The following is a 23,907-nucleotide window of genomic DNA, read 5'->3' as shown; positions in this document are numbered from 1 at the left end:
AAACTCGCGCAATACCGGTCTCGCTGTTCTCCCCTGACTTCCCTGCCCCTGCCCCCGCCCCGCCCGACGTGCTATTAGTGGACGGGGCTCCGAAGAGCCAACCATAACGTCAGATATCATCATCATCGCTGTAGAACTCGTCTTCCTCTTCATCAAGGGCCGCTAGGTTTGTCAGGTCGACCTTGTAGCGAAGCAAGCCGCCTATTCCACCGAAGCCCTTTACGAATTGTGCGCCCTCCTGCGACCGATTGGTCACAAACTCAAGGTTTGCTCCAAACTCCTTGTACTTCTCGGCAAACCATTCAAGGAGAGACTGTGGATCAGTAGCATGTTCCATTTCCAGACCAGTGGATTTATCCAAAAATCTCTCGCGATCTTTTTCCTGCTCTTTGTTTGCGTGGATGATAATTTCCTCTGACATTATTCCATGAGTCATCCGGGATCTGCAATGACGACAAGCGTCTTACCTCCTGCAGCATTGCGGAATACATAACGTGTGATGTCCAGGTTCTCCCACACAATCAGGGTCTCGACCGCGCCTAGATCAAGCGCTTTCAACGTGTCATCAATACCAAAACAGTACTTGTTCGTGTCTTGGCTGATTTCGTCGAAATACTTCTGGATGAGCCTCTTCTCCTGCACGAACTTCACATTTGCCAGCGCATCCGCTGCAAGTTCGATAGCCTACGTCTCAATCTTAGTCATAATATAAAAGTACAAGAATGCTTAAACCGACCTGATTGAAACCATTCTCACCGCCGTAACTCACATCCACAACTTTGATCACCTTTGCGCCCAAGCGTGGGTCAAACATGTCGCTTTGACTGAGTTCTGTCTTAAAGTCGGCGCTTCCTGCCAGAACGAGTCCAGTTACATTGACTTTGTCGTTTGTAATGAAGTGCTGGACAGCATGCTCGGCGACTTTTCGAACGTAATTGTGGCGCTTTTCGTCACGTAGACGGGAGAAACGTAGCGCAGACTGACCACCACGGCCATGCTTCTTAGGAAGATCGACGGTGAATTTATGTACGATATCACGAGTGTTGCCTGAGAGGGTACCGAAGAGGGTTCCATTACCATCCATGACGATGAAACCAAAACGAGAGTCGGACTCGAGAAGCTCGGATAGGGCCTCAGTGTGGAATTTGTTATCACAGAGGTAAAGCGACCTGTTTCATGCATAAGATCAAGGTCATGCATCCGATGAGATACTTACGTATTGATCGGTTTGTGAGGTTCAAAGTCGAATGACACCTTCTTCTCCTTACCTTCGTCGGTGAGGATGGTGCCCACGAAAAGTACGAGACCGTTTGGCGGGACTCGGTTGTACAGCTTGAGGCGCTGCTGGGTACTGGTGATAGCTGCAAGAACAGACAATCTGTTCACCCGCGACTTGATGTTACTCGCGGTACCGTATTCCTGCGTCAACATGGCTGAGGCACGAGAAATTTGATCCTGTAACAAGTAGACTGAAATGAGCAAGATGGTAAAAGGCCCTGGCTAAGATCGGCGCACTTTGGGAGGAATGATCAAGCTGATCATGGATGTCCCCGCTCTGTAAAGCACGCGATCAGCTTCCATCGCTGTTGTTTTACTGAAAATATGAAGATATACCCGCGTGCCGAATCCAAGCTCTTGATGAGTTTCTTTACTTTCCACATCTGAATGTTTTGCTCTGCGACATCTTGACTCATGATGGGCAGATCTTTCTTCTGAACGTTTTGATTTTCTGTTGATGAAAATGTGAGTGGGACGCCTTGGATGTCCCGTACGTTCAAATTGACGCTTATGTATGGAGGACAAACTTTTTCACCGGGCGGTGGCGGATTTAGGGTAGGCTGCCTCAAGGCTGCTTTCCAATACGATGACTTCGCCAAATACTTGCACTTCCAGTATTCTGACTCAATTCATTCACCAACCGAGTCTTTATGACGTTTACTGGCGCTATTTAGTCATATAGTTCTGCAACTGGTCTGCTCGGAAGCGAACCGCCACTTATCTCAAAGCTTGTCTTACCGCATCATGAGCAACTCAGCCGGAAAGCGCAAGTCAATTGGCCCTCCTACCAATGACCAGAAAAGAGTCAAGTTACCAAGCGGAGCTGTTGCCAAGGCCAATCCGAAACAGAGCAAAAAGGACAAGGAGACTAGTAGTGGGCAATCGGAGCCATCGACGACCAAGAACCCTACAGCCACATCGCCATCAACAGCTCCCAAAAACCGTCCCAGAATTCGGAAACTCGCGCCCCCACGGCCATTCCCAACAGTCGCACCGTCCGCACCTGCCACAGCACCGCGTTCCTTGCATACCGAAGGCAAGAATAACATCTGTATCACGCGGCGTACCAAGCTAGCCGCTTACCTGCGCCGATGCAAGGCTCTGATCCTCGAAGATGGATTTAAAGAGATTCGATTGAGCGCAATGGGTGCTGCTATCCCGCATCTTGCGCTTTTGGCTGTTTCTCTGCCTCACATAGTGCCGGGCGAATTGAACGTTGAAGTGCAGACGGGTAGCGTGGACGTTATCGACCAGATGCTTGAAGGAAGCGAGGATGAAGATAGTGGTGAGAATGACGAGGAATTTAAAACAAGGGTCAAGTCGACAATGAACGTCGTTATTCGCGTAGGAGGTTCGGGGGACCCCAAGGTGTCAAGCAATCCCGCGAAAGGACCAGTGACAGACTCTAGTCAAAGCGATGGGAATGTTCAGCAACCGGATCAACCGGAGCAGATTGTTCTTCAGGAGCCTGAACAAGAAGACATGGACCAGTCGTAGCAGGAATCACAGTAGGAAGCTATCACTCCATTGTGCTGGTCACTGCTCATGAGTGTCATAGCAACTTTTCGCATCCGTCTGAAGACGCATGGGTGTTACCTGGCTAGATCTTACCATGTAACGCGCGCCTTCGGAACAAACCGCCCCAGATTGTGTTGGGATTTAGGGATGGAATACGTTAACGTAACGCACGGAGCAATACGCCGTTTTACGATATCGCCCCCACCGTATGTATTCATCACTGCAATGTTAACAGCGCTCATACACCGGTGAGCTCGCGTGATATGTACTGGAACTTTCATTTTCTATTGTCTCACACTTCAATAAACCTAACGCACATGGTTGCATTTCCGTCTTGCTCTGGTAACGTGTTGCTGTCGACTTCTCACTGGTCCTAATGAACGTGAAATCGATACATCGGTCACTCTATGCCGCCGGTTCTAATCACCAATTTGACCTAGAGAAGTTACTGCAGATGGATTGCAACTTGCGGCACGGGACTTCTGAACTGAACCTACTGAACCCTCGCTGTGCGTGCCCCTATCCTAACCCTATTTATCAATTGATCTCCAGGATCAGTAAATGAATGTATAGCGCATAACCTCACTACACCCCCAATCCGTTTTTAGAGCCTTCAGTTGGCCTATAATACCCGCCAGCAGGAGCTAAAGTTACACAAGCAACACGTGTATCTCTATTATAGACGCTATACCCTGACGGAAATCAACGAGGCCTCAACCGATTTGAACGAAAAATGCTAAAATTTCTACCGGTGGCCATACATGATAGCGGATGACCACTGCTTCGGTGAGAAATATCTTTTTGTATTTGATGACGGGTCACTTGTTGTTCTTTTCGCAGCATAAGGGTCATCATCAGACAATACAAAGAGTCATTTATGACATCATTGCCACAAGGACTGCTAGGTTCTACTCACCGGGATTATCCAGGGCTGGCCCTTGCTGGACGCGAATGACAGCATGATTGTCAAGCATTCGATGCACTAAGATCCGGTGGCCAACTACTCGGACAACAAAAAAGGGTTCACCGACGCTAACGGGGACTTTATGATGAGGTTGGTGCATTTTGATTTACATTACATGAGCAGAGTGATGACCACTTCGTCTCGCAAGCCCGAAGCTACTAGTCAAGGCAAGTATGGCAGGGGAACGTTAACTTCTGATAAATTTGATGGCCTTCGCGAAATGAGGCAACTGCCGGTATGACGCTGTGCTAACCAACAATGATCATGAGGGGAAGTTGGGAAAATGCAGACTACCCTATCCTGTCGAGCTTCGCTTCACCTCGCGCCCCACTAGCCGCGACTTCGCGCTTACAATACCTAAAAATAACAGTACATCCTGACATATAAATAGGATACAAGCATAGGTCATCATGCATCATGATGCGCTAAGGGTTTTATAGGGTCAATTCAGTTCGTTTCAAGTAAAGTTTAAGTTGTGACGTCGTGTCGTTCGAAGCCTCCTCCCTTTGATCAAATGAGCTTCCTGCGAGGTAGTTAGATCGCTGCAAAGCACATCAGAGCGAGAACTTGGCTCAGATCACATACAGTATCGCAGTGTCTGGGGGTTTCTTGGCCTAAACTAGTCGCCCTGTCGACAGCCTTCTCGACCCATCGCGCCACAGCCTACACTAGGTAGCGGAATTGCGTTATATACAGATCAGTGCGACTGCGACGGTTGAATCGGGGAAAAGTTCTTCACTAAACTTACAACACGATGAATATTTCACCGGTGAACGAGATAGCGGGTGGGCGGTAATGAAGAACACGCCACCATGAGTGCCGTACATACTGGTGATTCGCTGGGAAGGCGGCTGGCCTCTAGTGAGATAGGGGTTATACGAGAATTTAGGCAACGTTTGTACGTAATATTTTTCTGTTTGATTGAACGTCGTGGCCAGCCCTTCTCGCAACTCACCAAGTCAGCCCCGCCGGTACCGGTCGTGTTGGGAATTACACCCAGCGATACAGGAGGGAATACATTTACGCAGACCCATGTCTAGGTACAGGTACAGTTGACACGCAATACCCTACGACCCTATGATCAAGCCTGAGGTCGGCAACTGCCAGAGCAGCACTTCTCCCCCAAAGTGGAAATCCAGAGAACAAATTGAACACGGGAAAAAAATTTCGTCTTCCTGATGACGGTTGCTATTATATCAAGGTGCGCATTGCAAATATGCACGCATGGTAGGTGGACGGGAAAAATGCTTTCGCTGCTTTTTCAGAGTCAAATTTATCACGGTGAGTTCAGCCTGAATGCTCATGCAACAGAATGGTGACTCCAAGTGACAAGATGTGGACACTTGAGTTGGCCCGCCTTCTTCAATTATCTGCGCGGAAAATTTGTGCTGTGCGGATGGCCATGCCAGCGCAAGCGAGAAGCACTGGAAGAGGTGAGACTGTGCAGGTCACAATGAAAAGATCGTTGAACTTTGATTGTTGTTGAGCCATTGAATAGATGAACAAGCTTCCAAATGGTACAGAATATTCAAGAAAGCTAAACTCACGAAGAAAAAACTAAGAAAAGAGGGTGTAGCATACGCAACGCAGATTCGTGTCACCGATCAATCTCCAACTATCGCAGCGCCTCAAGTCTCTCAGTGAATGAAGAGCTCAACCCCATGCTAACCCCCAGCCACGATCTCTCCATCTCGCTTTCTGCAACACGTGGAATTCCATGTGCCTCCCGATCAGACAGGCAGTCGTACGAGTGTGACGGCGAGAGCGAAGACGACGAAGTGGGGGACCATACATTGCCAAACTCATCGGCAAGCTCCGACGCTGTGCGAAGGATAATATTTGGCGAGGGAGCCCATGATTGGGTAGGAGACGCAACCCGCGCAAATGATGACGAAAAGTCCAGCGTTGGCAGAACGAAGTTCTCATGTATGTCGGGAGAGGGCGATAACCCGAGCCCGTAGTCCCAATCATCCGAATCAAGTTCGATGTCTGAACTGACATCAGCATCGTTGTCGCAGTCCAGTTCTGACAAGGATGCTAGATCGAGCTCGATACTGGAAGCAATCGATTGAGGACTTGATAAGACTTCTTCCTCGTCGATGGAACTCGTCTGCGAGGAAGCAGACATGGCATCTGAGTAAACTTCTTCGAGAGCACACCATCCTTGTCCGCTATCTCCGGTGACGCTGCGCACTTGGGCAGCTGTCCAACCTGCAAATGTGACCCGCAGTATCGTGCACTGTTTATCGCTTGGATTATCTCCTAAATTGGAACCAAAGGCATAGGCATCAACGCCGACGCCAGGGTCATCCCACACGTTCGCAGCATCCAATCGGGAAAAAAGAGTGGACACGCGAAGTGAATGGTTACGATGCGTCTTATGCGCAGCAGCAATTTCAGGTACAGGAAGAAGCGGATGAAATGAGCTAGTTCCCACGGCGGAATGTGCAGCAGACAGGGGCAGACGAGAGGTGGGAGTAGGAGCGATAGGAACGAGCAAATAAGTCGTTACTTCCGGCAAAGCAGGTTGTGGCATGTAATGATCAAGTTCAGAGATGTCGATTTCGGCGGGGACTTGAGCAACAATGGGCTTCTGCTTCGGCTTGAGCATCTCCTTGGTCTTTGGGGGTGCCACATTTTCCTTAGCTTTGCGGAATTTGCGCTCCTCCTTCTTCTTCGCCTTGAGTTCCCATTCAGCCTCCCAAAGTGCACGGGTAGTAATGGGAACGTTATCCACGAGATTCTGGAATATGGGGCGCGCAGAATGGAATGAACGAGCAGTGCCAAGACCAACAGTAGCTACGTTCCCGGGGATGGGAGTCGGACGAGGAAGGCGTGGTAAAGATAAGGGGCGGTAAAGAGCATTTCTCACAGGGAGCGAGTACGATGCTTTAACGCTCTGAGCACTGGAATGGAAATGAGCAGGACGGACAAGCGAGTGGCTCGGAGCGACTGCAACTGAATGCGCAAGTCCTGGTGTAGTTAAATGAGCAAAGAATCTGGAGACGAGGTTACGGGAGTTTGTGAAAATTCGTTGAGCAGTGGACGGATGGGGCGTTCGTAGTGGTGGAATGAACGCAGAGCTGTGAAGTGACCGAGCAGAACCAGTCACAGGGGCATGGTGTTTGGTTCCGCTGATACCTTGCCTCAGGTGACGAGTGCCGTGCGAGACGGCAGACATGGTGAAGCGCACTGATCGGTTAGTGGTGTTTAGAGCTAGTCAATGTCAACGTTGCAGGTTAAGCCTTTCCTAATAGTGTGAAGCAGTGCTTGCTGTTATAAATTAATTCAAGTGCCGGACGAACACGCGTTTGCTGAGTAAGTAACTCGGGAGTCGGCATCGCTTACGGTAATGATCGATCACGTGGTCGTTATCTTCTTGACGCGACCATGATGAACGCACAACAGCCTACCGTACCATCAGCCTTACTTCCCGAGATTCTCGAGTTTTCACCCCAACTCCTCCTCGATGACATTATAAACTACGCAAATGAAGCAATAACAAATACTGCGGATGCCTTAGAGGGCTTCCTGTTTCGCTGGGCGTCTGAGCGAGAACAAAGAGTGAAAGAGGATTGGGATAGCACACAAGAGGTAGAACAGGGCCTTGTCGCTTTCCAAACGCTTCTGGAATCCCACACGGACATTGCCTTTGACTTTTTCGAGACATGGTCACTTCGCAACATATTCGCCATTCCTGCCGATCTTCCCGTCGTCGTCCCTCACCAAGAGAACCTCGATCTCGATTGCCCTCCAGAACGTGAAACAGAGCTCATGACAGAGATAGACGAGTTGCGAAGAAAACTAGATGCTGTACGTTTCCAACCTTGTCATCGAACCCCGCCTGTTCTAATGGCGTGCAGCAACGTCGCTTGAAGCGTTTGTTGACACGTGCAGTCCGCTTGTCTTCAGCCAAATGCCGTCGTTCTGAATCTCGCCTGGAAAAGCTCTCTTTTCTTCAAGCACCCCAAGCTTCTGAACTGATGAGCCTTCCAGAGCAGTATCGCTCGATGTTCTCTGCGGTATCGTCCCTTCCGCCTCTTACGCCTGAAGCCGTCGCTGCCTTTTCGCAATCGCTGTTGGCAGACCCTGGCAAACGGCCATGGGAAGTCAGTAAGATGGGTTATCTCGACTGGGCCAGCAAGCAGGTACTTGCTAGAGCACAGCAATCTGGTGGTGGTGCTGGTAGCTCGACAGTAGGATCGCTGGTGGAATCCACTGCTGCGGTATCGAAAACTGAAGATCTCAGGCGATTTATGGAAGTAAGCTCTGCCCTGGAGAATGCTTGATCGCCGGGGCAAGCGGACCGTGATACCATTGCGGGTCAAAATTTGTAGTGGGAGGATGGGTACTGTACTGTAAAGAGCTAATATGTACAGCACATCACGGCCTTCTTTGGGAAGAGCTCTAAGCGGTTTCGATGTGACAACAGCGTGGTCGAGTAGGCTATCTAGTCAAATGTTAGGTACTTGGTACGGGCCGGGTGTTTGCTCCAGCCGTGCTCTCATGAAGTACTCGCTACCGCATTACAGTGCATACTGTATTGGACATGAAATTGCAGTGTTTGCATCTAATTAGGCGCGCTTGGCCGCATTTGGACACAAAGATCCCAGTAAAGGGCCTCAAAAACTCGTACTACTATTTTTTATGTAGCGCTACGCACTGTTTGCGATGCCTGCCAAGCATGCAGACTGCCAATTCTTCCGGTCGTAACAACTCGTATCGTGATCGTCGGAAGCGAGACTATTTATTTCCTTCTATTCCGTCTGCCTACGCGCGCAGACTCGGACATCACACGTGTGCCAGTCACCGCTAAACGAACATCATCGTAGGATGATATGTCCACGTCAACACGTCGAGACCCGAGAAGGAGAGGCACATACCCCACACCTGCCAACCGATGTAAGACATCCGCTCTCCCCGCGATTATGGAGACACGACAATACCCCACATCGAACTATGTAATCCGAGTCCGAGTCAGCTGACCTTGTGACGAGATAGCGGCAGATGGGAGCCGGGACTCTGCCAGATCAGCTGCGTCACTTTCAGGCACTGATACATGCCCCGTATTTTTGAAACATCATGATGGGTCACGGGCATGCACCGCGTTACACTCAGAGACTCAGCTAAGCTAGCTCCGGTTATATGAAGCCTTGGCATTGCTAAGCCCCTATGAGAGGGATTGACAGACACTGGTCTGGCTTGTGAAGTCTTGGTGTTTTACTCAGCCACCATTTCCTGGAATCCCAAGTCAGTCATTCACACAAATATTATACACTGACATATATACGCACCTCGAGTCCTCTAGCAGAAATACCGCTACAACCCCACGCGTATGCTCACGGGTCGTGGCATCATCTGTTTTCGGATGATGATCCGCCGTGAAAGACCTTCTGTTTCGAATTTGCCAAGGACTATCTCGTGCGATCTGGGCAACATGTTTGATAGCGATCATTCTTCTTGATCATCATGCTGGCGGGGGTGTGTGGGCACCTATGGCTGTAAGACCGCGCTGTACCTACTAGGCTCCGCCCCATTCGTCACCGACAGATCATGTTTCCTAAAGTGGCTATGTAGTCGGAGTTCTCTGCAGACTGCGCGGGGCATTGCCAAGGTGTGCAGGTCAACGCGTCCCATTCTGCGGTGGCTGAATTAGTGTTCTGTGCCGTTCGAAGCCTGCACGCAATCCGCTCATCAAAACATTGAACTGAAACGGTTTCAAATACCGGATACTGTGACAAGTTGTGCATTCAACCAGGTGACAGGATAATGCCCCCGGTCACCGTTACCGTATCGATAGCAATCTCGAGACGCTCATTGACACGTGCACATATCGTAAGGTTGGATGGACTGGTGAGCTGGTATGACTCCTGAGCTGAACGCCGCGATGAGTGAGTAAAAGTCTTAATTCCCGATCCGATGATGTCCCCCTCTTGTGCGATCTATTCAGTTACATTTGTCATGTGTACATAGTCCTAAGTGTTTCTTGGCACTTGGCACGTCATCATTCTCCGATTCTGGTATGATAAAAAAGTGGTGACTTGCAGGAAAGGGTCATGCCTTGAGGCACGGTAGCTATCATAACTCCAACTCGGAACTCAGGCCCGACACAATGAATACAAACCTTGAAAGGGCAAAGACCCCTAGGGACCAAACCATGACAAATAAGCGAAGCACAGCTGTTGTCATTCCTGAACTTAGTTTTATCGCTTCTTCGTGGCAAATATCGTTGAAACCGTTGATGGAGTCCAAGCTGTGAGCTCGCCCTTGTGAGGTGTGCGACCCCCTATGGTCGGCATTGTTAGGTGCGAAGCTTTTAACATGCATGAAACCCTCTTGTCAGACTGCCCCTTTTAGCAACCGTCCCCCGGAGACCAAGACGCGTCATGTCGTAAAGTACTGAACTTTAATCACTAGGCTGGTTACTCCCTAGCGTACGCCAAGCATACGCACCAACTAGAGTTAATCAAGGGCAATAATATAGACGCGCAATCACGTTGCCATGTACGTATCTTTCTGAGACGAGTCCTCAGAACGACGCGCGCAGCATCGTCTTGCAGGTATCATTTCGTAACGACCCCCCGGCGCGTGCCTTATAAAGGAATGCACGACTGAACTCGAAAGACCAATTATGATAAGGCCAGTGAGAAACATAGAAGAGAAGAAGCCATCAAAGAAGTCTTGATGACCTGAGGTATCGCAAGTCAGGCTGGAATGCTCCTCGGAGTATACGACCTTGGACAGTCCCCGACGATATGTCGACACACGGGCATCGGAGACATCCGCTGGGGGGATTACATGATTCAGGTTTCCTGAGCGATAAGTCATAACGCTGAAACACGATTACGATGGTTCTGCACAATTGGAGTTATCGGAGGCCTGAGAAAGCAGCCGCCCTGCATAGGAGGGAGGACACTCGCAAGGGTCGTCTAATCAATTTGATGAGATAAGGGGCATACGGATGCTACGTACGAAGCCACACACAGATCAATTCGATATCGTTTTGCCGTTATTAAGCCGAGGATGTAAATACGCAGCATAACGAGCTGGCTGGACTGAGCATCGACGACGAGCAAAAGGGGCATCTGCACTCAAAATAAGATGGATCCGGCACTCGTAGAAGATCCGTCCAATTCGTAGCCTCGAAAGTCCACGGAACATCCAGCACATAACTCCGAACCCACGAGAAAGAGCGAGAACGTCGAACGAGCACCAACAGGAGGGATGGTTGAGGACCAATTCAGTAACTGAGCCAAAAATACACTTGCGCGAAGAAAGAAGCCAGCTGGTCGGGTGCCTGGGAGCTACTTGTCCGGTACAAGGTCCAAACAACACCAGGGGTAACCAGCGTTTGTCGTTTCACGAACTGACGGTGACTCGTATAGGTGTCTGCATTTCAAGACCATTCAGCACATCCTCAGCGTTTGTCGTTCCGTCGAAAGCTGAGCGCTGAGCCGAGTCGACTAGCATCCAGCAGATAGATCCGCATACACGCATGTTGGAAGTCGAACTTCTGAACAAGGAGTCGAGCGCCGACAGAAAGGCCAACTCCCAATCCAGTTTTTAACAAAGCCAAAACAAAATCCAGATGCGCACTGGCACTATTGGAAATATATCAGGTATGGGCACCAGAGCAGACAAATTGGAACATGAAACAAAACGTGCGCTTTCCATATCCATTTCTATGCTCTGCGGAAGGAACCCCGCGAAGAAAGAAGAGGCGACAGTCGTTGAGTGGGAAACCCCTGCACTTCGATGCGAGGGCAGGAGACGGAGGTGACCGGGTGTAGGTTGAACGATGTTCTCTCGTCGAGATAAGGAAAAAGGCAACATAGCAGCGACTCGAGCTCGTGCCTACTCTTCAGTTAAATTAGAAAACCCGTTCGACGCAGGTTCGAGTTCCAGGGCATACTTTTGGACGTGAAAGCACGAATGGTTTTTGACGGAGCATCAACTGGAGGGGACCTGAATGTGATGATTGAGCCAAAAATGCCCTTGGTGCCAGAGTTGAATCGAAAGAAGCAAGGCGGCTGGGTGAGAAAACCTTGCCTTCCTCAGTCCACGCATTGGTCTGCCTACGGGAGACCAACGACACCGTGGACGGTAAAATCGAACGACAACCCTCGGTAGTTTTTCATTTGTCGCGTCGGCACGAGGTCCTGAAAGTACAAAGTCGACATACACAGAACATCCATCGGCGTTTCATGTAGCTCGTCTGAATTCACCTATTGAATCGACACAAGGCCCCCAGAGGACGAAGCCAAGTAGAGAGCACCTTGTGGAGCTCGTGGATATTTGGCGTTCCCGAGGCGTCAAGCTTATCTGACGTCAATCAGTGTCGACAACCTTGAAACAGTTTTTGCGCTGGACCTTCGTCAGCCAGAATAGATATCCTAGTTCGGCTCCACACTCCGGATGTTGATGTGGTGCGAGGGGCGCTCGGGGTACCTTGGTAACTCCCACATAGGGATGATCACCGCGGCGCAACGTGGATATTAATGCAAGGACAAATAGATAGATAGAGGACAGGACGAGACGGGAAGATGACGATTACTAGGTGACCCTCGATCTCCTATTCGTTTTATCCATCGATCAACGTGTTTCAAGACAACACCGTGGACCTCCGAGCTAGTGTCAGTGTCACAGAGCTCGACCGTCCTTTGCATACTGGATCCCATCGAGTGGTGGTCATGGTCACAGAGCGGATGAAAAAATCAAAAAAAAAACATCTCCACACCCGCACTGCATGGTGTACACGCGGAACCTCCCGGGCGGAACTTGCGAAAAAAAAAGGAAGGCGGTCGGGGCAGCGCATACGATGCCGATGACGACTCGGATGACGCTCAATCGGTGCTGTGAACGTGGAATGTGGAACCTCTCTGTTATGTGAGCTCGATCTAGGTGCGCCCAGCCAAGGAACACAACAGAATATCGGAGATATCCTGCTACGCGAAGAATAAAACCCCCGTTTCCTAGACCCTGTGGATAGTACGCGAAAAACACCCCTTGCAGGCGAAGAAGAACCCCCGACCTGGTACGCGACGCTGCCAGTGGTACTTATGCGAACAAACCCCTTGAACGCGAGAAAAAAAGACATATGAGTCGAGTCGTGCCTCGTTGCTAACTGCGAAGGCAGCAAGCGGAGCAGAGATCGGCGTTCGTGCACAGATTGGAACCTCGTAGAGTACTGGGCCTAAGGACCCTTGAAAGCTTGATGACTTGTCAGTTGCCTTATGTATTTCGGATGCGCCAAGAGGTCTTGAGTGATAGTCCAAGCTGTGTTAATTGATAGCAGAGAATCAACAATGTGTATGTACATATGATGATTCGGTCCTCGGATGTCTTGGTATTAGATGTACTTGGCCTAACTTGGCGTGGCAGTAGTTTGCTACTATTGCTAGCGATGTCAGGGCGTGGTAGCCTGCGACCGTATCGGTCAAAGACTCTGATTTGATGGCGGGAAAGACGGTGACACCGACGGGTCGATATTCACGATGGGCGTGGGTGTGATGACTGTGACTGTTGTGCCAGCGTTGAAGAGAAAGGCTGAGGAATCCTCGGAGATGTACGCTTGAGGTGATGCAGTCTGATATTCGTAAGATGACTCGGATAAGGTTAATGAAATTTGTAGTCGGACCTAGTCCGAAGGTAAGAGTAAAAAATTAGCGATGTTATCGCGGACTGAAGTCGACAAGGAGGACATAGTAAGTACGTACAGTTAGTAATCGGATTCGGACTCCCCCTATTGAAGTTGGCCGATGACTTCGTAAGCTCGCGACGGTTTTCCATCAGACGTTTTCCGGACCAAAAAGGAGAACTTGGCGTGAACCTAGCGATGACATCGCTTGGAAACAAGAATTCAAAGGGTTTGATTGACAGTAAAAGATGGGACAAGGACAGAGTTGGTTAGATGGTGAAAGTAAGACGACAAGTCTGGGCAGCCAAGTCGATGTTGAGGAAGAAAAGGTACGGAAGAGACCGAGGGTGCCAAGGATGTCGATGAGTAATCATGGATTGTTTACAAAGACAGACAGGTCCGACGTGAGTATAGGCACGATGTAGTACAATGTTCGATGACAAACGTTGCCAGCGTGAGGAATATTATTTTAAGAGGAAGTCGATAAGAAACACGGAAGCAAGTTTTAAATTTCATAATAAGATCCAATTCAAATCTCGATCGATCTGGCCCCCAGAAACCCTTTTTGAATCACTTTATCATTCATTTAAGAGTCCAGGATGAGCGAGGCTTGTTGCATTTTTTCACCCAACAATGATTCGTACTAACAGCATTTTATTGAATTCACCAACGCAGTCACCAAGACTATCCCCTACCGCAACCTATTCCATCTCCTCAAGTAGTTGCTCATCCTCTGACTTGAACCTTCAAATGCAACGTCGTATCAGATTCGCACCTTTACCCAATGACCAGATCACAACAGCAACACCTCCAGCAGCAGTCGATTCAAAACAAAAATCAAAACAAAAATCTCCATCTTCCTTCTTCCGCAGCATTTTCAAACGTTCCCATCCACAAGAAGACGTAACAATCCTTCGTCGCTCCCGCTCTCCACAACCCCATGACTTCGGTGCCCCTCTCACCCGTGCTAATTCAACTCCAATTCGCCAACCAAAACGTTCACCATCATCATCATCAGACTCAAAACCACGCTCTTCGGCAAACTCACTCGGTTCAGGCGGTGGCCGTCATGCAATGCCAATGCCCTCAACTCGTTTCACTACCCCATCTCTACCCACAAAGTCTGCCAGGCGTATGCTTAATGGTCGCGTCTATGGATCAAAACGTCAGCCTCCAGCGAACCCTTTTGCAAATGTACGTGACGAGCCAGAATTCGTAGAATGGGGTTATGGCGGCATGGGAAGCGTGACTGGCAGTAGCGACTCAAAATATTCCGTTCTCGCAAAAGGCGCGCCAGCTCTACTTTCCCATACTCAAGCACAAGTTACCAGAACACCGGTGGAAAGGAATGATGGCGTGGGTGTACCAGCTCCAGATGATGAGGATGATGGGAGTGGCATGGGTTGGGTAAAGAAAAGGAAACTCGAAAGAGAACGTCTTGCCAGGGAGAAACAGGCGGCAGAGTTCACTTCTGCCCTTGATACGGATTCAAGGCGAACAAGCACAGATAGATCCTCCACCATGGACAGCACAAGTACTCGTCTCTCCACTCTCGCTGCTTCTTCAGCTCCTACAACACCTCTTAGCACCACCGATACTCTCCCACCCCAAGATTATATCTTGCAGGCTGTGAGATTGAGTCCTCACCTCAAAAACATCTCTCCCGTGGTCAACACATCACCCTCCTTCACACACCCTGCCATGAACAGCCCAAGCACAGCCAGCGAGAGTAGCAAATATCATCGCCAGGCTCTAAGAGAGGACGACTCGGACGAGAGCGAGGTCGAGCGCGCAGAGGTACGTCTCCTATCTTTCCCTTGTCCTACCCATCTCACCTTCTAATAGGATCGTCGAAAGACGTCCCTGGGTGCTGGAGTCGAAAAGATAAGCAGGCACAAACAAGTCATTCATTGACGGGACTTTAGAGCACCCGCGCCCCGCCTCAACTTCCCCTCCGATACACTTTGCTGTCCATATCGCTTTGCTCCGTTGTTCTTCTTGTGCATATCGTCCATTCGCTCCATTCTCGCCTTCACATCATCGCTCAATCGCTGTACATAGCCTCTTACGCCTCTCTATTCTACCCATCACAGCCCGCTCAATTACGACTATCTTATCCCTGGGTATATCACTCATATCTCTTTATCACACATCCATCCCGAATCATGCATACCATCATGGCGCATACCGCTGTCCCCACCACACCGGCGCCATCTCTTCGACGTGGGATGATGTTTTCTTGGAACGCGGGCTTCCTCGTGGTCTGGAGATTGATTAATGGACGTCTGAGGTACTTCGTCTCCATATCTATCCGCAGCCTGTACTCAAAATAGTTCATCCTTGTAATAGTGCCATTTTTATCCTGGCATCTAGCGTCCATTTAATCCCTCGACTGCTAAATCCATTCTTGATATAGCGCCTTGCGTTTGTTTTGTCACCATTCATATCCGTTCTTATTCGTGTCCGACGTGCAAGGTTGGCGTTAGGCAGAACGAGAACGAGAACCCGGTGTTATCAGTTTCATTCATCTCTGCATTACACCACACCCTAGCACTTTGACTTCTGCCTGCTTGCCGATTTTCGTGGACATTCCCGGGCATTATGATTATCTCCATCAAGTCAAGCGGGGATTCGCTTTGTCCATCAAGTTGGCAATCTCTGTCTATCTCCATCACCATCTTTGTCACTGGGGGCAAGGTTTCGGTTTCGGCTTTATGTTTCGAGCCCGGATTAGCAATGATACCGTCAGCGATGACTTTTTTCGTGTCCCCTGCACCGTAAACTCACCCCTGCATCTCCATGCCCCGACCACTTCGACATCTCTGTCTATCCTCAATCGCCACTCGTCCATCATGTATCTTTCTACTTCTTACTTGTATCCAACAACGATCTCATTGCCTCGTTCACACGGCTACCGGTCCGTACTATTTGACATTGCATAGATCCCAAAGCTTATCGCGCTCGTCTTTGACAGTGCATTTGCATCGCCCCTTCTCGTCTCCGTACAGCAGTGCCGAGAGGAGCCACAATCGCCTGCTCTCCCTCCCGCCTCATTTCACCTCGTGTCGTGCTTTGTTTCTGCTCTTCTTTTCTTTTCCAAACGCTTTATCTCATCTCACTTGACTTTTTTTATTTCATTCCATCATGGACTGTATGTCGCAATGCATTAGTTTATACCCTTCAGCAGTGTAGTTTCGTATCGTCTTTCTTTTGTCTGTTTCTTCTTGTCGTTTCTTTTTGTTATTGGTCTTTTGATGTAGATGTTCTTTGATCTACTTGGGCCAGCCAGTCTGGCGATGGGGTAGGGTGGCGATGTTATAGCATAGATTTCATCACGACGATTAGGTTGCATATTGGTCACATAATATATACGCATACATCACGCTTCGTGCTACCCCGCAGTGCGGGAGGAGATACCGAGCTCAAAAGATGTCCTCCAAGTCTGTATCGATGCACTGCATGACACTTGTAAGGTTTAAATTTGGATGTCGTAAGGTTGAGTTACCTTTGTGATCTGATACAATTGATCGGATCTCAGGCAGGCTGACGCGAAAAGAAGAGCGCCCATATGCACATGCGCATGTCGTGTCAATAGGCCTGGCCATGGGTCTAATATTATCTGCATGCAGGGTACAAAGACATCGAACTCGACTCGGATAAAAGGCGGTGTATGTATTTTCGAGTCGTACTCGATCTATATTAATGATGTCGAGACAAGAACTCAGTGGCGCTCATTCCTCGAGTCTAATATCATGCGTGCTGGCCTGAAACAACTTTTGAACCATGCGCTTTCATACATGTGATATCTATAACTCGAGAAGCAGAAGGTTTCCTACAATAGCTGTAGACGCGAAAAGAAGCAAGCCCGAGTCCGATATTATCTAGGGTAGAGGAAGCACCTGAAATTCAACTTGAAACATCACTACAAAACATACAAAAGTGTACAGTCCATCAGAACGCGCGTCGCGTAAGTTCAAGTAGGGTCGAGAGCGAGGAGCCGCGGTATGTTGATGACGATGGCGCCTGAGACGTTTGGAAAAAATAAAAATAAAATCATTCTATGTCCGACGTGGTGATAAGTTTGGTGGACATTCGAACACTAGTGACAATGACGTGACGTTTTATCAGTTGTTTATTGTTCGTTTGTTCGTCTAGTGCTGCAACTGGAGTTCTGGTAGCTGAGTTGAGAGGAGATTAGAAGGAGTTAAGTTCCTAGATGGGTAAGGAATGCAAGTCGTCACCGACTGTCAGTGCTTACTAGTCGGAAGGCGCACGAGATAGCACATTGGTAGTGTAGATCGCATGCGCGGTGACGTTACTGAATGATATACATGAACTGGTAACGTGACATGGTCAGCCATTGCTGTAAAGTCGAGACGCTAGCGGAGTTAAGGAATTACGGGTTGACGGGCGTGTTAACGGAAGAGTCGTCGACTTCGGCTCTCGAGACCCTCGGGGCGCGTGCTAAAGATAGGTGCTGCTCGTGCGCCAAGTATGTACTAATCGCGAGGCGTTAGGACCCTGAAGTTTGGTTGTCGAGAGGAGAGGGCGTGCACCTCGACCAAGAGGTGATTTGGTGACATGGCATGGTCAGAGATTCATTCGACCAGGGACAAGCTCGGAAATTTGTAGACGAATAGGTGTAAAGTGAGTGGCCAAAGTCACCATAGACGTGAGGGCAGGCAACGTCCAATCCAGAAGCACGAGATAGCAGATTTAGCTGCGTCGGTCGCATGTCAGGTAAAAATTTCGAAGAATTCGAGAGGCGTGCATATATGATGGCAGGGATCAAAAGCCCCTGTCAACATATGTTGACTCTTGAGCAAATCCGGGTCCAGTCCAGAAGCTTACGAGATGGTAGTTCTAGCTGTGTTGGTCGTGTGCCAGAAAATTGCGCATAGGACCCCGGGTCTGGCTCTCGGATCATTGTCTCCCATCCAGCGAACCATTTCTATCCTAGAGGGATTCTTGCCCGAGGAGAGCCTGAAGTAACGTAGCTCGACATATCCGCTCCGTTCGATCTCATGCGCCTATCTGAGCCCCTCAGCGTTAGATTGATGATGCGTAGCCATTTGATGTAGTTTAATTTTTGCGTGGGGTTTGGATGAGGCGGAGGAGCGCTGAGTGATTTTGGCCATTAAAAAATTGGTGGAACCGGTGAGGAATATGCCAGTTCCGAAGGTGGAGTTGCGATGTGGCGCGGATTTTTTTCCATTTGTGGGTTAGGTTTCGGAAGCTATGTGGTAATCCGGCGGCTGAACTTCCGGAGGGATAGGGACGGCGTTCGTATCGCTGGTGCGGGAGGGAACGTACACCGCCTGAACTGACATCCGGTGACGATAAGCAGGCAATACGCCGTCATATGATGGTGAAATTTGGAAAAACCATTATGGGACGCAGGGTTACATACTCACAGGATGGTCGCAACACATCAAGAAAACTTGACCCGTTCCGCAGCACTTTGATAGCATTGCTATGGAATGCCGTACATCCTGTTCATCTAAAGAACAGAAGTATCCCACCAACGCTGCGTTCGATTTGTGGGATTCTCAGGGAATTAGGCACACAGCCTGCCGCTGTCAGAATCTTCGCTGGTTAAGGGGACGAGATCGCTTGATATGCAGGATGAGCTCAGGAGAATCATTGGTGAAAAAAGGCAGATTAATGTCTCGCTTACCTTGGTCTAGATAGACCGTTGTGAAGAGTTCTGGATCTAGTACATTGAGAGCATCGGTAAGTGAAAAGATTGAGAATATGAAAGACATGCCGACACTATGCCGCCACAATGCCAGGCTGACGTGTATCGTATGAGCTGGGTCTGATTGATCAGTGCTATATCAGACAACACAGCAAACACATATTAGGGGCTGATCTGATCCGTGCTTGCGTGAATACACGCGTCTTCATATGTATGAGTAACTGATATCACGAGGCTAGGGATGCATTAATATACAGCAAACGAAATGAAACACGCATATGATAGGCAATCCTATGCAACATGACTCTACACAGGCGAAGGAGGACCTTGGACACTTCGCCATCCGGGGATCCAATTCGAGTAGGTTGAATCCTTTGCGGTGGTTGCGCGCGCATATGCAAGCCACGATGGATGATATCGGCCGTATCGTATCGATCGACCAGATAGGCATCTCGTACACCGCTCTTTTACCAAACCGAATATTTGGTAAACCGTTGCGATACCACGTACTCGATAATTTATTATAGTGGCGTTACCTGCACCTAGACTGCAGTCTTGGCAGTTTCAATGAATGCACGCACGTGCTGGCGCGTCTGACACATGAAGTTAGGCATTCCCCGAACAATCGGATCCGAGGGCGTGTGAATGCTCGCTACCACTCTTATAGCCTCGTGGGTAATACGCAGTAAGCTCGCCGTACCTCTACGTGGAGAGTCGGGATACCCAGCTATGCCGAAGCGAGTCTGAATAATAATACGCACACAAATATCCGAGATTGCTGGTCAGCTCCTACAAGCATGCGCGTCAGACAACATCATGTGATAATTTGTATGCGGAGTATGATGCGCACGTGAATCACAAGAGAACGAATGACATGAGTCACCCTCGAGATGTTTCACTAACTCGGAGCTTTGAAGTCTAGATCTTCATGACAAATCTATATGAAGCATTATTATTAATGTGGTAGCCGAGTGCCACGTAGAGAGCTGGTTGGCATCGGCGGTCTAGTCGATCCGAGTCGGAGCGAGTGAACCTGTGAGTTATAATTTCAGTGTCTGTAATTCTGAGGCAGCAAACGATATGGAGGTAGAGGTTGAAATTGCTCATATAACTCGAATCTTCACCATATGACCACATCATCTCTAGTGTCCCCAGTCGACCTTCATCATGCTGCGAGCCAGGCTATGTTTGAATCATCCATGATCTGGTGTGATTCTCTTGTATTCTCCGCTGCGCTGTTACGTCAGGAATAATGACAGCGAGACGGACCGGGGCGCCTGATGCACTCGTGTAACGAAAACTCTGGCACGGAGAAACAATCTTTTGAGCTTCATCCACAAGGACAGGCAGCTCGAGGATGTATCGATCTGGTGGGCAGACAAGCATGAATATATGCGGAGTGGCTTTGCGAGTGAGAATGGAATTAGTTGTCCTACATTGGGAGACCTCTTCCATTGCAGGCCAATTAAGCCCCTCTGCCCAGATAACATACGTGAAATGTGTTTCCCGATGTTACGCGTGGATCTGTCTGACTTCTGTGACAAGGCATGCGACGCAAGGCAAACGCAGTGAGCAGTTCGTGGAACGAGGAAGACTCGTTGTCGGCCAAGGCATCAAGTTTCGGATCTCATCTTGTTACAGGAATGGTAGCATTGAATGGCGTGCGGGGTAATGTCAACTGAAAGAAAACCCACTGAATTCGGACAGTGTTCTAGTCCAGCACAGGGAAGAAGTGTCTGTCGCATGGCCTTGACACGATCTCCTGCAACAGCCTCTCACATGTGGTTGGACACCGAGGATGTTTGATGGTATGCCAAGTCTTTCTGCAACGAGGTGACCGTGACACGCGCCAATGCCTATTGAAGTTTTTCTCGGGTACCGTGTGTCGCCATTGGACGAATGCTCGTAGATCTATGCTCGTGCATCCTTCGACTTCACGATATCCTGGACGTCGTGTAGCAGCCCTCCATCAGGGGTCAACCCAGGAACCCGGCTTGATTGAGTTCAAGAGGTGATAGCCTAATAGGTATAGGACAAAAGTCACTAGTAGTAGAAAGTACTTCTCGGCTCATATCATCAATTGGAAGGCCCGTCCAATTCGGGTCAAGTCCAGTGCATCCAACTTTGCTGTCAGACATCCGTTCGGATCCCTGTTTCTTCTTTTTGAATACTCGTGTCGCAAATTTCCGATAGTGCAGTGGTTGCATCAAGGTTGCATTACAATGAGGTATTCCCGCTACCTTTACTGATAAATTATCAGCACGGATACCTGATAATGCATGCATCACTCTGGCCAAGACGCCCCATTTTGACAAAACTTGAAAGACGGGCGATGGTCTCGTCGCTCCAAATGATGCCCACTGAGTTCATCTCGCCTATTATCCACAACCAACCACATTCATCTCGTGCCCGCTGCTAATGACATGGCGATCTCTGATGGAACACTTGCCAGACAACAAGAAGATGGTATGAAGATCGCATTATATTGTATTTGAGCACTGCAGCAGACTGCAGCTCAGTTTAATATTAGATTCTACATGACATTCGAGAATAAATGTGATCAAGGATCGATCATGCGGCACCTGTCACATAATAATCAGGGTGAAAGCATTGGTAAAAGAACTGGTGTGAAAACTCACTTGGTTTCTCGGCGGCCCAGGTATAGGGACTATTTAGTCTATGGTAGACCTTCCAAAACACCCACAATGACAGTCCTTTGAACGCATGGCTCGGTAGCATCTGTGGTGAGGACTTGCCAACGTTAACGATCATGTTGCACTAGTACTGGTGTGGTGCAGGATTCCAATGATGATGTACTTGGGAGTGAGAAAACTGAGATCAGTTGAGCGGGAGTGGGCGAAGGTGAAAGTAAAGGTGAATCATGAGTAGAGCACTGGAAGCAAAACGCTCCTCCATGATAGAATTGATGACAAGTTTGAGATGCCAGAAGAGAGACCTTTGGCTGCATCCGGCGCCCAAACAAGTCTTGGGAGTCGACGCGATGAAGGGTGGTATTGCAGTAAGCTATATGCGTGCATTCGAACGAGTGACATGGTGATGTGCTGGAGTAGCTGCTCGAAACGGAAAAAAAAACAATGTTCATGTGATAAAGTAGGATAGATAGCCAGGAAGCACCAACTGCTTGATTGGATATGATGGAACACGTTCTGGAAGCTTTGGAGACAGGAATTGGACACGTGTATGAGGTGCTGGGAGGGTATAGGGTCAAGGATGGCGGGTATGCCGACAGAGTATATATATTCTTGCTACAACAGTGATGGAGGTGTGGAGGCATTGTGTGTTGGGCGTCTATGGAAGCGAGGCAAATTGACGCAGTGAAGCAGCATAAAACGCACAATACACGCACCTCTGCAGCTTAGAGAAAGACACCCACAACCCCTCCAAAGACTACTTCAGCACGCGCCCGGCGCCATCAACCTCCAGTAAAATGTCGAAGCTCAAACTCATTCCAATCACTCCACCTCTGCGAAAGTTCAGGCCATGAAGAACGCATAACGGCAGTCGCAGTGTTCCCCAATGAACGACGGATGGTTACGGGCTCGATCGACAAGACGCTTCGTCTGTGGGACTTGAAGACAGGTGTTGTGTTGAAGAAGATGGAGGGGCACAGCGGGGAGGTATTGGGATTAATATTGGCTGTATCGCAATATGGGCAATTAATAGCATGTGGTGATTTTAACCGCGGGGAGGTCATTGTCTGGCACGGAGAAACTGGCGAATCACTCACCCAACTCATCAAAGCCCACTCCAGTTGTGTCTCCTCGCTGGACTTTTCTCCTGATGGAACCGTACTGGTCACTGGTTCAGGTGACGGAATGACGAAACTGTGGAACATCAAAACCTGGAAGCCAGAAGGAAGTCAAATCATGTGCAGCGACGTTCCGCTGCGTAGGCTATTCGAACTTCTTGCCATCGCAATATTCGACCATATCTTCGAAATTTATAATGTTGGTTACCTCACGGTATTCATCCAAAGGCACGTTTCCGTCCTTGGTCTGTATACCACAACTCGAGCATGTTTCGTGCAGATCCTAGCTATCACGACAGCCCGCATTGCATGCATAAATTGAGACTTATCTACTGCTGAAGAACTCCTCACGCAAGAAATAAACACCAATACGAACGACCATACTTCCCACGCCCATCGCTCATTCGTAATGTCCCGAAAACACGACTAGGACCACGCCCTTCGGGATGCAATTCGCCATGGCCCTCCGGGCATCCCTGTACCCTACGTTTCTCCACTCCTTTTGAGCACTGAGGCAAGACTTGGATCAGGGTATGTTTTTTGCTCTCTTTGCTGCTATTTTCGAGAGTTCATTAGCATTGATACTAGTAGTTGACTATGGGTCGGACTGGATTAAGGCTTCGCTCATGAAGCCTGGTGTGCCCTTCGACGTGCTACTGAACAAGGACTTAAAGCGGAAGATACAGTCCTTCGTAGCATGGAAGAAAGATGAATGATTATTTGGGTCTGGCGCGGCGAACATCGTGAGTACCGTTCCCTACAACTTTCTGCCCTTGGTCTGACAGGACACAGGCAGCCAGGCGTCTCGTTTCCCTCAAGACTCATTCTCATCCCTAAAATACCTACAAGGCATTCCATTCAACTCTGATATCGGCACTTATTTTACCTCCATATCCACCGCTCAGATTTCTGAGACTGGCTGGAAAACTACCGCGTTGAAACAAGGTGACGGCACAGAATGGAATACGGAGGAGCTCGTCGCGATGCAGCTATCATATATCAAGGAAACTTGCTGAGGATCTAGCAGGCGAGTCTGTAAATGA

At 49.1% G+C, this 23,907-nt stretch overlaps 7 protein-coding genes across 7 annotated transcripts; 5 read left to right on the top strand and 2 right to left on the bottom strand.

The window, feature by feature from the left end:
• Positions 1 to 109: 109 nt before the first annotated feature.
• F5891DRAFT_1189019 (peptide chain release factor eRF/aRF subunit 1) lies at positions 110 to 1,694 on the bottom strand (the record flags this gene model as incomplete). The annotated part of the gene is made up of 6 exons (XM_041367086.1): positions 110 to 414; positions 468 to 684; positions 737 to 1,169; positions 1,217 to 1,455; positions 1,516 to 1,555; positions 1,615 to 1,694. The coding sequence occupies 6 exons, from the start codon at positions 1,692 to 1,694 to the stop codon at positions 110 to 112; spliced, it is 1,314 nt and encodes a 437-aa protein (XP_041225509.1).
• A 104-nt stretch (positions 1,695 to 1,798) lies between these two features.
• Positions 1,799 to 3,101, top strand: F5891DRAFT_1035270 (uncharacterized protein). The gene is made up of 2 exons (XM_041361798.1): positions 1,799 to 2,786; positions 2,837 to 3,101. Exon 1 carries the CDS (start codon positions 2,023 to 2,025, stop codon positions 2,773 to 2,775), a length of 753 nt encoding a protein of 250 aa, XP_041225508.1. The 5' UTR covers positions 1,799 to 2,022; the 3' UTR covers positions 2,776 to 2,786; positions 2,837 to 3,101.
• A 2,094-nt stretch (positions 3,102 to 5,195) lies between these two features.
• F5891DRAFT_334349 (uncharacterized protein) lies at positions 5,196 to 7,046 on the bottom strand. The gene has a single exon (XM_041371386.1). It carries the CDS (start codon positions 6,939 to 6,941, stop codon positions 5,376 to 5,378), a length of 1,566 nt encoding a protein of 521 aa, XP_041225507.1. The 5' UTR covers positions 6,942 to 7,046; the 3' UTR covers positions 5,196 to 5,375.
• On the top strand, positions 7,047 to 8,179 carry F5891DRAFT_334345 (Mis12-domain-containing protein). Its single transcript, XM_041371385.1, has 2 exons — positions 7,047 to 7,573; positions 7,624 to 8,179. The coding sequence occupies exons 1-2, from the start codon at positions 7,151 to 7,153 to the stop codon at positions 8,047 to 8,049; spliced, it is 849 nt and encodes a 282-aa protein (XP_041225506.1). The 5' UTR covers positions 7,047 to 7,150; the 3' UTR covers positions 8,050 to 8,179.
• Positions 8,180 to 13,346: 5,167 nt separating this feature from the next.
• On the top strand, positions 13,347 to 13,881 carry F5891DRAFT_1035260 (uncharacterized protein). The gene is made up of 2 exons (XM_041361797.1): positions 13,347 to 13,397; positions 13,477 to 13,881. Exons 1-2 carry the CDS (start codon positions 13,361 to 13,363, stop codon positions 13,668 to 13,670), a joined length of 231 nt encoding a protein of 76 aa, XP_041225505.1. The 5' UTR covers positions 13,347 to 13,360; the 3' UTR covers positions 13,671 to 13,881.
• A 92-nt stretch (positions 13,882 to 13,973) lies between these two features.
• Positions 13,974 to 15,420, top strand: F5891DRAFT_334312 (uncharacterized protein). Its single transcript, XM_041371384.1, has 2 exons — positions 13,974 to 15,194; positions 15,243 to 15,420. The coding sequence occupies exons 1-2, from the start codon at positions 14,031 to 14,033 to the stop codon at positions 15,309 to 15,311; spliced, it is 1,233 nt and encodes a 410-aa protein (XP_041225504.1). The 5' UTR covers positions 13,974 to 14,030; the 3' UTR covers positions 15,312 to 15,420.
• Positions 15,421 to 23,291: 7,871 nt separating this feature from the next.
• Positions 23,292 to 23,635, top strand: F5891DRAFT_334128 (uncharacterized protein). Its single transcript, XM_041371383.1, has one exon. The coding sequence runs from the start codon at positions 23,398 to 23,400 to the stop codon at positions 23,578 to 23,580; it is 183 nt and encodes a 60-aa protein (XP_041225503.1). The 5' UTR covers positions 23,292 to 23,397; the 3' UTR covers positions 23,581 to 23,635.
• The last annotated feature ends 272 nt before the right edge of the window (positions 23,636 to 23,907 follow it).

The sequence above is a fragment of the Suillus fuscotomentosus genome (assembly GCF_016647785.1).
Source record: "Suillus fuscotomentosus strain FC203 chromosome Unknown F5891scaffold_29, whole genome shotgun sequence".
NCBI classification, from domain to species: Eukaryota; Fungi; Basidiomycota; class Agaricomycetes; order Boletales; family Suillaceae; genus Suillus; species Suillus fuscotomentosus.
This window is presented reverse-complemented; position numbering and strand designations above follow the sequence as displayed.

What these genes read in the sequence shown, in the direction of transcription:
- F5891DRAFT_334128 (XM_041371383.1), top strand. Translation starts at nt 23,398, where the DNA reads ATGTTTTTTGCTCTCTTTGCTGCTATTTTCGAGAGTTCATTAGCATTG.
- F5891DRAFT_1035270 (XM_041361798.1), top strand. Translation starts at nt 2,023, where the DNA reads ATGAGCAACTCAGCCGGAAAGCGCAAGTCAATTGGCCCTCCTACCAAT.
- F5891DRAFT_334312 (XM_041371384.1), top strand. Translation starts at nt 14,031, where the DNA reads ATGATTCGTACTAACAGCATTTTATTGAATTCACCAACGCAGTCACCA. An exon ending in GCGAGGTCGAGCGCGCAGAG is followed by an intron (nt 15,195 to 15,242) that starts GTACGTCTCCTA and finishes ACCTTCTAATAG; the next exon opens with GATCGTCGAAAGACGTCCCT.
- F5891DRAFT_334345 (XM_041371385.1), top strand. Translation starts at nt 7,151, where the DNA reads ATGATGAACGCACAACAGCCTACCGTACCATCAGCCTTACTTCCCGAG. An exon ending in TGCGAAGAAAACTAGATGCT is followed by an intron (nt 7,574 to 7,623) that starts GTACGTTTCCAA and finishes AATGGCGTGCAG; the next exon opens with CAACGTCGCTTGAAGCGTTT.
- F5891DRAFT_1035260 (XM_041361797.1), top strand. Translation starts at nt 13,361, where the DNA reads ATGACTCGGATAAGGTTAATGAAATTTGTAGTCGGAC. An exon ending in AATGAAATTTGTAGTCGGAC is followed by an intron (nt 13,398 to 13,476) that starts CTAGTCCGAAGG and finishes GTAAGTACGTAC; the next exon opens with AGTTAGTAATCGGATTCGGA.
- F5891DRAFT_334349 (XM_041371386.1), bottom strand. Translation starts at nt 6,941, where the DNA reads ATGTCTGCCGTCTCGCACGGCACTCGTCACCTGAGGCAAGGTATCAGC.